The sequence below is a fragment of the Platalea leucorodia genome (genome assembly GCF_965183815.1).
Source record: "Platalea leucorodia genome assembly, chromosome: Z".
NCBI lineage: Eukaryota > Metazoa > Chordata > Aves > Pelecaniformes > Threskiornithidae > Platalea > Platalea leucorodia.
The window spans coordinates 17,803,273-17,817,143 of NC_138858.1; the positions used below are offsets into that span (position 1 = coordinate 17,803,273).

Here is a 13,871-nt window from a genome sequence, read left to right on the forward strand (position 1 = left end):
ATCTCGGCTTGGTCACTCCTTCAGTTCAGTTCTGGGCACGAGCAGCAGCTTGTGCAGCTCAAGGACCTGTGATGGGGACATCTGTCCCTAGGCACTGAACACACGCTACAGCTACCTTTGGCACTGACTCTGAATACAGAGTGACAAGTGTTAATCTCCTATTTTCTTTTGAATAAAATTTTTTAGAGATGGGTGTTGGGTCTGCCTATCAGAAGCAGTGGCTTCCTGTGGCATGGGCTACACCTTACCCCATTGATCCTGCAATACAGAAACATTGCATAATGCTAAATTCGGCATGTGCTACATTGCCTTTAGCTAAATGGGCATGCCTAGTTGTTAGCATCTCGCCCACAGGAAATCCAGTTATTTCAAGAAGCAATTTGAAGTAGTAATTTAGAAAAGGAATATAGAAAAAGGTATAATTAGGTTGAAATTATGTTGCTTTATATCTATTGTTTAATAGTTGCAATGAGGAGAAGAAAAAAAAAAGTTTTATTAGCGCCATAATTGTTACATCTGCTTGGTGTTATGCCAACATCTATACTACTAGCATCACCAGCATAAGCAAGACAGAAACACTGGCACGACACAGCTGCTGATCCTGGAAATTTTGGCTCTGATAAGACCTAATTATGGTTTGCCAGTTCTTTTTGTATTAATTAGGGGACAATGCCAATTCATCGAAAAGAACTTGCTTTTTAAATGCATCTATTTCAAAGACACTTGCATGGCAATAAGTTTATCATTCATGGGAAGGTCTGTCCAAAGCTAAAGGGAGAGACAAAGAGATTCTTCAGTAAACAAAGATGGTCCAGTTGCTCATTTATAGGATGTATTGCTTTTCTTGACCTCTGATCAGAGACCTGAAACTGGCCTTCCCTCATTTCACAGCAGTGTCCTAAAGATGAGGAAATGTTTCTTCTACTCTGGGCATCTCCCAGTGTCTTTTCTGCTTTGCTTAATAAAAATGTATCAAGGTAGAGAGAGACAGAAAGGGATTTCTGTTTTTCATAGGGATAGAAATAGTGATGTACAGGATCATATTTCACCTTGCTTTTCCAATAAAGTATAATCACTTACACAGAACTGAGGTGGTGGGAAACACTGACAAAGACTCATCCCATGCAGATGCTACTCATGGGAAAGAAGGATCTGCACAGGGCCCTTGGCTGCAATTAATCCACCCCATTGTTGGCATTTCACATGTAAACACCTGAGTCAGTGTCAGACAGCTGCAGTACTAAGACATTTTTTAAGAACCGCAGGAGCTTAGAGGACACCAGAAAACCTCTGCTCTGAGTAGGTAACCTGATTAATACTATTATTACTTTAAGATCTATTGTTTAACATATACAGTCTGAAACCTTGCATATTCTATTTGACCATAGAGCTTGTCACTGCATGATGCAAAGAGCCCTTTCACTTATAAAAGAGACTTGGAGACTATAATTTTTTTTTTTTTTAGATAATCTAAAATTGTTTGTCAGACTGTTCAAGTCTCCAACTTCACCTGAATCACTGAGGTTAACACACAACATCACACAATATTAATGATTCTGAGCCGTCTGTACCAACAACTGCAACAGTCTGACAAACTGCTCCTCTTCTTCATGTTCCCAGCCATTGTGTTTCACTCATTCTTACAAAATATTCATAATCTTCTTATCTTCTTTTCCTCCCTACCTTGTCTTTATCTAGTCTTTAAGTATAAACACGTCAGAGACACCCTTAGGGAAACTAATTTATGGCACCTGGATGCTTCTCTGATAAATGACAGCCATAACAGTAAAGTAATACTCCAAGCAACCTTTTGTACTCCCTTGAAAAGCATCATTATAGACCTCATGGTTCCAGAGGAATGCCTGTGAGCGACAGGATGTATCCGCTTGTATTCCAGAATTATGCAACTTATTCACTAGGTACAGAAAAAACTTTAAAAGTTTTAATAAGACTTAATAATTCTTTAATTACAATAAAAAATGAGAAATAAGAGAGCTAGAGAGCCTATCAGGGATAGAAAAGCCTATGGAGCACATTCTGCAAAGAACATATTTTAAGGCAATTTACAGCTTTCTTCGAACAAATACACTAAAAATTCTTGTGATATTTCTGGTTGTGAAGAAACCAATCATCAAAACGCATTAAATAAAGAGTATGCCTTATTTTTTATTCTCCAAAAAGACAGACAAAAAGTTCTTAGTAATAGTGGACTACTTCCCACATCTGTATGGAGATTTAACTCTGAAACAAATGATGATACTCTATTTCTGTGTTGATCATTTCTGCAGAAACACTCAGGGAAAATGTTTGATTCAATATAGCTGGGTTCATTCAAAGGTGAAGTCAAAAAGCTGTAACTGATAAAGAGAAATAATGGAACTTCTGTCAAAAATACTTTTATTTTCTTTTCTCCGTTCTTCCAGAAGAAGAAGGAGAAATATAGAGACCTTTGGAGAAGTGGGAAAAACATCTATAAGAGACTATGAAAAAACCGTGAAAGTAGTGAAAGGCTAGAAAAGAGTTCTTAAAAAATTCTACAAACAATTCTAAATTTAAAAGACCTAAGGCTTACCTATGTTTTCTTTGACTTAACAGAAATCAGATTTATAAAATACATGTCTATTTCTTCCCATCTTAAGTATTTTTAGGAGCACTCTGTTCAGCATCTGAAATTTTAGCAAAATTTACCTTAGTTTTACAGTAGAATAAAGAAGCCTTTGTTTCCATGGCAAGAGAAGCAATTTGCACTATAGTACCACTGGCTGTGAGTATGATAGCCTCCAATGGCTATTGTTTCACATGTGCAATTGATAATCTAAGTCCACTTTTATTCTGAACTAGTACTCTAAACACCATTACCAGCACCGACAATGGCAACCCATCAAAAGGCTGCAGCACAGGATCCCTGGTGAAGCCTACCTGGAACCTGCATAGCCCTGTGGAGCAGGGTCCTTCCAGGTGGGCAGTGCAAATTTAAATGTCACATGCAATGGGGCATACACCTAACACTAATGGAAATGTCACAGTACAATGCTTGCATTATTCACTTTTTTCTCCTTTTTTCTGCTTTGTCACATTATTCAATGTAGTTACACCGCTGCAGCCTCCCTTGGGAAGCTCTCACTTTGTTGGCATAAGTGGCACAGCATCCTTCAGAAAATGAAAGCTTTCTTTTCCTGTCACAACAAGACTGTTGGAAAGTTTAGGTGACAGTTTCTGTGGAGGGTTTTGAGGAAAAAGAGGACAAATGTTCTCTGCCAAATGCAGGGACTGCCTTGGACACCGGCGTAGGGATTGGGGAGCAGATTGGTAGACCGAGAAACTATGAAAGAAAATAAAGCTGAGGTAAAACCAAGGAAGAGTTGAGGTTAATGTCTCACAAATAATTTCTGGGTTTGGCACTGTTTTGCAAGGTTAAACTGTTCTTTGCTATCTTCCCCAAACCGTGAAGTCTGCAGAGGAAGAGCCAGTTTCTTAAATATTTTCAAAATAGAAATTTAAAACATGCTCTTTCAGCCATAAAGAGTAACATTTTAATTCCCTGAGTCACATATACTAGTGGTTTTATTGTGCCATTGCTTTACAGTCAGTTAGTCACTGATTTTTACAGTTTTGCTTTAAAATCAATGGCCTAAGATAGTCCATTAGAGTTTTTAATCTCTTTTTCCCTTTTTATAGTAGTTCATTTACTTCCTTTCAGAATTTTTTTCTAGCAAAACTGTTTGAACAGTAATACTGTTTTCTGCCTTACAGGTATACCTGATGTAGCAGGGACTATCAGCTGCCATCTTCTCTCTGCCCATGCAACCCAAAATCTTGCGGCTGGCTGACCGGGTGATGTGAGATGGTCCAAGAAGTAACTGTTACCATTGATCATTCTCACTTTGAGTCTCTTCTGTTATTTTATTTGCACTGTGCACTTATAGAAGCTGCTGCTGCTCAAAGTAAGTGGGAGAAATGCAGGTGGAAATAAAAAGGCTCATCTCTATCCCTTTGCCCAAAAATCACAGGGCATGCCAAATAATTTCTGAATTTCTTCCAGATAAGGTCATGTACTGCCCAATGGGAGGCTCTTATCAGAAGATGAATTCAGGGGCCATCAAGAAATCCCCCATTATAAGCTCCTATGTCTGTCACAGTTTTTCCCTAAAACAAGCCAACAGACTCTCCCCTGATGCAGTCCTGTTTCTTTCTCCTCTTCATCCCTCCCCGCCTCCAACTTCACATATCCTTTGGCTCCTGCTACTTTCAGCTGCTTTTTTCCTTGCAGGCATACCATAGGAAAAAGTCACAGATCCCTTTCCACTACCTTTGTTACACTGATCAGTCACCTTTTGGGGCTCTCTGCCTCAATTTTCCTTTGCGTTAGCCTTTTGGGCTGCCTCTGGTATCAGTGGTACTCCTGGCTGAGGTGAGGCCATGTCCATCTTCTGATGCTGCCTGATGCTGCCCAAACAAGGGCTGAAAAACTCCTGAAGCTGTGCAGGGGTGAAGCAACAACAAAGAGAGCTAAACTCTTCTGCCAGGTGATCACTCACTCCTCTCACTTATATTCTCTACAAAGTCAGGGGAAAAGAAAGGCCTATGCCAAAAAAAAATTGTTGAAAAAGGAAAAATGATAGGGAGCTATGTATCTTAATTAGGAGAATTAACTCCATTAAACTCTGGCTACTAGCTCCTATCAAATGTCTAATAAGAAACACCCAAAGGCTTGCCCTCACTTTTCATTTAAAAATTGCTCAGTGTTTTCTTCTAAAATTTATAAAATTCTTTTTACATTTACATCACATTCTGCAGTGAAGAAATACGTTGAGCCAGCTCTGCCTGAACATACATAGGCATTCAGCACTGCCCATAACAAAAGGCAGCTGATGAACAAATATTTTGCCTAGAAGGAGATTGTATAGATGTTTATGTGAAAATTACATTTTCCTAACCCCAAACTGTACAATGTGAACCCATAGTATTGTGCTTTTTATGAAAATATTTGCTTTCATTATGCTTGTAGTAAATATTTAGTGTTTAGAAAAATGTGTTCTAAAAGTTTTGTTAATTTTTTTTTTTCTTTGGTTGCAGAAATCTGCTGGAAAAGGTAAGTCTAGCGCATTTTATGAAAACACATGGAGATAAAAACATTTTACTTCTATATTCATTACTGAATCTCTGTTCTAATAGAGGTTTCTGGAATTAGTGGTACAATATTTTTTAAAGGTTAGTAACTACTTGGATGAAACTGTTAATTTAGCATACAATAAAACACAAAGGACTGTTTAAAACATTCTTTTGCAGAGAAAAGGTTTCAGTCCTACTGCTATCCTATGCATTCCAAAGCCTTTATAAATCTATATTGCATGTCTTAGTTATACAGATTATTATGTTTTCAAGACAGACATGCTTTAATTACTCAAACCTCAAGAACCAGGGTGAGGTCGGGATAGAATTATGATTTAAAAGTCAAGATAAAACTAATCAATCCTTCTTTCTTCCCTTCCTCCCTAACAAGGCAAAGGAAACAAATGAATCTGCACAGCAAGGATTATTTTCTCACTGACAATATTATATTAGATAATATTGAGTGCTCTTTCCCTTTACACATGCAGGACACAAGCATAATCATTCTAGTGTAATGGGTATAATTGCTACCAGTTATATCTATCTGGTGTGAATCACAGAATTTTCTCTTGTTAAAAGGTAATTTGTGCTATATTCAAACAGAGATTTTGAAAAACAAAAGTTAGCTCCTTGTTGTTTCTTTCCTTTTCTTTTTTTTTCTTTTTTTTTATTATTTTTAATTTAATATGTAACCTATCCTATGATAATCACTGTGAAAAGAATGCAGGTTGCTTGTAAAATCTGGCTCTGGTATAACTTTATGTCTTCACAGCTGATTTTATATAGTCATCATGAACATGGTTGAAATTGTAATGAGCTTGCTCTGCAATTTCATATGGAAAACTGTTAGAAACCTAATCCATAATGCAAGACAGCAGAACACTTTATAGGTAAATTACCCACAACACAGCAATAAATCAAAGTAAGTCCCATCTGTCATTTTAGAAGCAGTGGGAGTCTATTACAGTCTGGCACAGGTATGATGCAGCCAGGTGGATAGCACTTGGCTTGCACAGTACCTGCTACTGGGAGGAACCAATCGCCTTTTTAGAGATACAGGGCAAAAATAACCAACATGATTAACCCAGCAAGATCAACTGTAAGAAGAAGCTGAAACACAATAATGAAGTAGCAGGACCCAAGAGGAGGGCAATCTAGTGAGAACGTTCTGACTGATTTATATTCATCTCCTGAAGCCTTACCCTCGAACTGAGCGTACTGTTCAGTTCCGCTTGAAAAGAAACAATCACGTTTATTTTGTTATTGCCCTGTTGTTAAAGGTGAGTAACTTCTGATTTTTTTATTAGGAGGAGAGGGGAAATAGTTTTTGTCCTTACTTGTTGCAACAGTATCTGTCATTCTTTCCCATTTCAAAACATGGGAAGATCAAGGTCAAATTAAATATCACAAGTATGTGCAGCAAAAATTCAGGTAATTATAATATATGCAAATTGATAAAGATGAGCTTACAGAAAGAGAAAGTAAGTGATGCCAGTAGAGGCCCTATCCTGACACAACAAATATTTTCATGTTCAATGAATAAGTCTCTGTCTGTGCAGTCCACACTGGCTCTAGTGGCTGTATTTACATACTCATTTATATGTCTGAGGGTTGAGTTCACAATGGTCTTAATTTTACCTCAAAATATTTAAAAGAATGCACACAAATAAAAGAATTGACATTTCTACAAATTCTTTTATGTGCATGTTCTTTCAAATAACAGTGTGCACCCTGTGAAACAGAATATCTGAAAAGTTTTTTCTGAGCTGCAGCCATGTGTTTTTTCCCTTTCAGAATGTTTTGTAATTCAGTTATACCAAATATCTTTTAATAACCTGCTTTATTATAAGAAATCTCAGTGCTTTCTACAAGGATCAGTAAGGTTTGCAGAAGACTGGAATACTACATCTATCTATTTAGCAGCCTGTCACCTGATGTTTGCCAAAACAGCAGAAGATGATAAGATGATTCAGAAATAATCCAAATGACAAGAATTCCAGACCCTTTTCTAACTATAAGACACCCTGGACTTCCAAATAAAATCACAAACCCAAGATATAACCACTAGAAACAATCCACAGATACTGGCTCAGGCAATGACTCTCAGTTATGCCTAAATATTTAGGGAATAATTAATTTCTATTTTGCAATGTTATGATGACTATAATGCTTTTGGCACAGTCAATACTCGGTCCTGAAGGTCCAAGACTGTACGAAACTTTTAGCAACTCTTGTACCTGATCATTCCTAACACATTTCAAAAGTTGGTTACTATTTAAAATAATGCACTGTGGAAAACCTAAAGAGGATATATATCTGTGCAAGCAGATGAGATTTTTATAAAAACTTGCAAAATTACAGGCTGATAGTCAGTGAGAAGATTTTGCTTTATTTCCTTTTTTTTTTTTTCCTTGCGAGTAGATAAAACTACAGCATAAGGTAAACCATCCCTCATTCTCTGAAATAAGTAATTCCTTTGTGGTGGCATATACACTGTAGCACAACTGCACAGAAAAGATAAGATTTATCTGCCAAGTGGCTCACCTCCTCCAGCAATCTGAACATGACATGACCTATTGCTGAAATTATGCTGTATAAGTGAAAATGGGCTATTGTTAAGAAAGGAAAAGGAGCTGAGACTAGTCACAGAACATTTTTGTGTTAAACTATTTTCAGGCTTTCTAAAAACCACTAGCAGCATCAGGAAAGCAAGAGGTCCATTTTCTAAAGGGCTGTGAACACCATGAAAACCTACTGAACTTAGAAATCAGTATTTCATGAGAAACATTGCTGACCAGATCAGATCAGATCCAGGAATTACATGCTAAAATTCCAGTATTGCAAGTTCAGCTGGGTGTCTAAAACTCAAGTTCAAAATCTGTATTTTGAGCATCTGTCCAGTTTAAGCAAAAAATGCCAGAACTAGATTTTTCAAAGATCTTTATGAATGGTATATATAATATGTAGGCAACAGAAACTCTTCTTTATCTGTTTCACTCTGTCTCATCTGACTCTGGACTCCAGCAAGGGCAAGCTGACAAAAATTTATATTTACATTTACATTTATATGGATATTTATATTGAGTTTAATAAAAAGTATACCACAAGTTGGTACAAGCCTAGTTAAACAGTGATGTCGTCCTGAGCTTGCCATAGCTCTTCCTTTCCTACCCATTTGCATCATGACCAGCATTGCCATTTCCCAGACTCCTGTGGAAATACACAAGTCCCTGATACTTACAGATATCTAAGATTTTCCAGAAAAGTCTCCTCAGCACCAAAGCTGTACTAACAAGCATGCCAGGAACTCGGTATCTGCCTTGTTGCACCTTTAGTTTAACAACAAAGTGCTTGAAACAGGAAAACATGGAAGAGCTGTCTCCTATTCCACATAAGAAAATCCAGAGGCATCACTGGCTGAATGAGTGGCTACCAACTCTTGATTTACTCTATGGCAGATACCCTTCACCACACCCTAAATTAACCGCTCAGAGAAAGAAGCACAAAGAGTTGGTCCCCCTTCCCAGTTTTCGAAGGAAGGACTTCTCTGAGATCTCTCACTGCACAAGGTGCTCGAGTATGTACCGCAGCCTCGAGGAGGGGAAGGGAAATGGAAACACACTTCTGCCACTGCTGCCCCAAAACTGCCCGAGAGCTTGGTGCCTCTTGCAAGTGCATGTTGAGTGTCTCCCATGGACTACAGGGACAATGTAGATATCCAAACTGGAGCTGTGAAGAGCAGACTCGAAAAGCTGGTGCAAGGCCTCATGCTGGAAAATCTAGAGCTGCCCTCCTGCCCTAACCCCATTATTCATTTGTAAATATTTCTTTGGATGCTTAAACGAAAAATGAGCAATCTGTGCTTCAAATCCCGATGCTGTCTATGTAAAAATACCCAATGCCAATTAATAAGTTGCTTTTAAATTATCTTTATATGCAATTATTGCTTTTTCTCTGTAGAAAAGTACGTTTAGGTCCTTTACGCCCTTTGAACTAGCCTGATTTAACTGAAGATGTGCTAAAAGACCATAAATTAAGAGATAAGATAAAAGCAGAGTATAGGGTTAAAAGACGTCCTTTGGGACATTTGAAGTTGATGTCAAGCCCAGAATTCTTTCAGAGCTTTAATAATGCTTTAACATATCTTCCCATGACTAGAACAGCATCCACTGTAGGGAGATAGTTGTCATTTTTTTTTCCATTTCCTATGATATGTATATGGTTGAATTAAATATGTCTCTTTACTACTTTGATTGCTTTTTCTATTTTTGACACCTTGTGTAATTGTTTGAGTTGCTTACCAATAGAGAAAAACCAAAACATACAAAATGATAGCATAATGAAAATGAATCTAATAGTTGTCATTTTATCAAACCAATTTAAAAATCTTTATGAGCATGAAACAATCTGTATGGTAGTACAAATCTTGCCTCTTAGCTTGTTGTGACTTTGTTCCTGGATATTTTATGCCCACGACAGACTGGAACAGAGGAAATATCAACCTGTCTTCAATCAAGATTATTCAATGACATCCACAGCATTAGGTGAACACCTTCCTATTAAAAACTGCCAACATCTAAAGGAAGAAATATTTTGCTAACAATCTTTAGCTCCTTGTCAAGTGACTGTTCATTCAGCTGCTTTGTTTCACACTAGTTTGTTAACAAGTTCTGCATATGCATTTCTGGTTGCTTCAAATGTTTGCCTTTGCAAAGGCAAACATCTTTGAGGTGTGGTGACTTCCTAGATACTAGAAAACGTGAAAGCAGATATCACTTAAAATATTACTTTTATTTAGTACTACATCCATCTTTGACTTATACCAAAGATGGGAAGGAGAGTGCTAAAATGCCATTGATTCATTGATTTATTCTGTCCTTTTACAAGGTACAATGGTCTGTAAAACTTTCTTACTGAAAAAGGAATATGGATTCAGTATACCTGGCTTGGACATGTCTTTCTCCTTTATCAGGTATTGGGCTTTCACTCACTGGTACCAGGATCTGATGTATTCAATCTGAGAGGTATTTTTTCTTTGAGAACAGTTCCACTCACTTCAGCAGAAAAACATCCAAACTTCCTCAAAGTGACTAGAATGTACCAATGCATTCTTTTCTGTAGGATTTCTTGGTGTATGATTTTATTATCCACCTTCTACATTTGACAGCTTATAATCACTGTTAATTTCCTCTGATAAATTATGTCTTTGGTCCATAACAGTAAACACATGGAGCAATATTTGCTTTCTTACCATACTTTTTGATTTCTCTCAGCATGAAATGCTTGGCAGAGGTCAAATTCTTAGCTGTTTCTCTTAGATGGTGTTTGACGTATCTGGCTTAATGAAAGCTCTCTCTTGCCTTCCTGTGTTTATTTCTTCCATTTTGAATTATGCCTCTTCTAGTTTTGCATACCCTGAGCTTTGGGAGGATCTGAATGAGGAAGATTCTGAATGAGGAAGATTCTGAATGAGGTGATTTCAGCAAATATGTCACTTCTAGCTGCTTTCAGTATGAGAAGGACCAGAACTCTCCTTCCATTAGTTGCATTCCACAGATACATTTATTAAATATTATTTTAGCTACAGCAGAAAAAACAGTCAGAAAAAAAAGGGGGATAAGATTTTGGCATGATGTTACTCAGAGAAGAACCAAAGAACAACCTCTTTCTTCATCTCTGCTATGTTGCCTAGCAATTCCTGTTAATTAAATTTTCTGTAACTCTTATAAAGAAAACAATGGAGTCAAGAAATACACAAGCCCATATATGTAAGACTAAAAAAGGAAGTTGATCCTAGCATTTAAGCCCAAAAAATCAAAACAAGTCACAGCCTCCTGATTTTTCCAATTTTTTAATTCCAGGAGAAAAAAAAAAACAATGCACTGGGCAAAAATAGATATTGCAGTTTATGTATTAAAACTCTGAAACCTGTGGGTGCAGATTTGATTTGGCCTTTTTCTCAAGTCTCAGTTAAGTGAAATATAAGCTATTTTTATCTGCCAATAATTTAGAAAATATGCTGACAAAATGTGTAGCACAAACTGGTCTTTGAAATACCCATTTATCTAGTTTGCAGAGTAAAGAAAAATATACAATATTCATTAGCAGTATATAGTAATGGCTTATAATTCTTAGGCTATAAAAAACCAATTATTTCAAAATATATTATTAAACTACGATAAAGCAATGGGCAAGAATATATAAACATGTCAGTATAGTTGTTATAGCTGATAATATACACATGATTTCAGGGTCTCAGAAATCAGTAGAAAAAAATTCTTTAATTAAGGCATCCTTTAGCTCTAGCCCATAATAACTGGCATACACATGGCTGCCAGAAAGAGAGAAACATTTTTCTAAAGCATAGAAACATGCAATTTTTGGCTCATTTCTTCCATTCCTGATTGTCAGTGCCATGCTATGCTTTTGCCTCTGATGTCAGGAAACAAATAAGAAGTAAAAACAAAAAGAAGAATAAAAATATTGAGAACTGCAGGAACTGAAAAATGCCAGACATTTCTATGCTAATGTTTAATAAAGTGTGTGCATAAAAAACAGAGGAAAAAAAAAAAAAGCTTTGTTTGCTGTTATGAGAAAACATGAGAAATGCAATACCACTTGACTGCTGCTGCGTTTTAATTTACACCAAAACTGCAAATGAAACTGGCTTTACTCAAGGCAGTTTGAAATATATGAATATCTTTACACATGCACTGTATTTCTGATGCTCAAAACATTGTGATATCATGCTGCAGCCAGCAAGGTCTGAGGATAATGATTAAGATGAGGTTTCAGCTGGATGGTGACATTTCTGCTGATTTCATACAATTGTGTATGTGTATATGGGTTGACCCTAACCTCTAATGAAACTGCAGTTATACCAGGTTTAGGGTTTACTTCTCTACGTCTTCCTTCATGTCCATGGTTAAGATGATTCTGCCCCACGGCTCCCTACAAGTGTTCTATTTTGATAAACAACTTCCCTTTCATCTGGCAGAACAGAGCTAACAACCCAGTTAGTTTGGGTTACATGACCTACCAGGATTAGCCCCATGACTTTATACTGAGATAGATTAGGGGGTTTCACATGGTCACTGACAGAGCTCAAATTTTTAGAGCTTTTAATGCTCACTCATCCTCTCCTAAAACTCTCATTCTCACTTATGTTTCAAGAAAATACTGTGTGGGCTTTCTTGCTTGCAACCTTCTGTTTTAAACAGCAGTGAGATTAAAGTGTCAGCCACTGGCTAATTTTTCTGTTACTGGACTTAGAACTCATCCCATACCTCTCCCTGTTTCTGATATATTGAACCCATTGTCTTGTTGCAACTCGAGCTTAACGAAACTGAACGTAAACTTTTTCTCCCACACACTCATTTCCTCCCTCTTTGCCTACTTGTAAAGAAAACACCCCAGTCCTTCCTACTCAAATCTTTTTGGAGCACTTGGAGGTAGTTCCAAACAAAACTAATTGATTTGGTCTGGTCCTCATTTAAAGGCCATTCTTTTGACATGTTCAAGTTATCCCTAAACTGCAATCCAAAGGAATGACAGGAAAGGCCCTTGTTCAAGCTACCTAGATCAAGTACCTACAAAGTCTAGCACAGGGGTACAAAGCACAGTGTCAACCAGGGGATGGAGGTTTCACAGAAGATTTTACAGAGTTTAAAGCAAGTTTCACATCCAAGGTTTCATTCAATGCATGTAACACGCAGAACTGTCTGCTCCCTAAGGAAAGCGGGTTCACGTAGGAATATGTTGAGCCTATGGCATGTGCTGAATTCCTTCATGTTCAATGAAATCTGCCACAGGATTCAGATGTTACTAGATTATTTCATGTAAAGTCATACAGCCTTTTCCACAATTAAAACATCCCATTAATTTATTTTAAAACTTAAGGAGTTATGATAAAATGAGTTACCTTTTCTTGATATTGTCGCCGTGAGGAATCGAGAGACTGAATGAGGGCAGTGGCATGACCAACAAACATGGCGTAACAAGTTGCCCCCACAATCATACTCAACATGGTTATCCAGAGGTCGGACATGCTGACGGGGGCACGGGCTCCATAACCAATGCAGAGCATATGGCTCATGGCTTTGAAGAGTGCGTATGAGTACTGCTTTCCCCAGGAATCATTCTGCAAGAAAAGAGACAAGTGACTGAGCCAGCAAGCAGCTGAAGGGAAAAATACACTTATACCTGTATAGTGGGATCATAGATTACTGGCTCTGAAAGAGCAGCCTCCTAATGTATCCTCTGTGCATGAGAAGAGATTTTCCTCTAAATTAATTGTTAGATAAAGCGTCAGAGATTCTGCCAGATAATACTTAGCACAGTGAGATGAAACAAAATTGACTATTTTTAATACGTGACTATATTCTTAAATGTAGGTATTAACCTAATTACAAGGAGACTAAAGGTCAATTTTATTTTACAGTCCATGGCAGACGGGTTAGAAAGAACTGAGCACACAGACTTACCAAGCGCAGGAAGGTAGTATTTTGTTTTAATATGCATGAACATACTCCTACAGCCCCATTTCTTTCTTTTCAGTGTTGTCCATTTTAACATATAACCACATTTCCTCCTACCACATGTTTCACATCCCAAGGACAGAAAAAAACGTATTTGTTGTAATCATAGAATCATATCATAGAATGCTTTGGGATGGAAGGGACCTTTAAAGGTCATCTAGTCCAACCCCCTGCAATGGGTAGGGACATCTTTGACTAGATCAGGTTGCTCAGAGCCCCATC

General features: G+C 37.4%; 1 protein-coding gene across 1 annotated transcript in view; it reads right to left on the reverse strand.

The window, feature by feature from the left end:
- The window catches only part of HCN1 (hyperpolarization activated cyclic nucleotide gated potassium channel 1), a gene marked incomplete at both ends in the record, with an annotated part of 202,843 nt that overhangs the window by 55,571 nt on the left and 133,401 nt on the right, over window positions 1-13,871 (reverse strand). Inside the window, one exon of the mRNA XM_082335588.1 lies at window positions 13,034-13,252. Within this exon, the coding sequence (XP_082191714.1) occupies window positions 13,034-13,252 (219 nt within the window). The remainder of the gene's footprint in view (window positions 1-13,033; window positions 13,253-13,871) is intronic.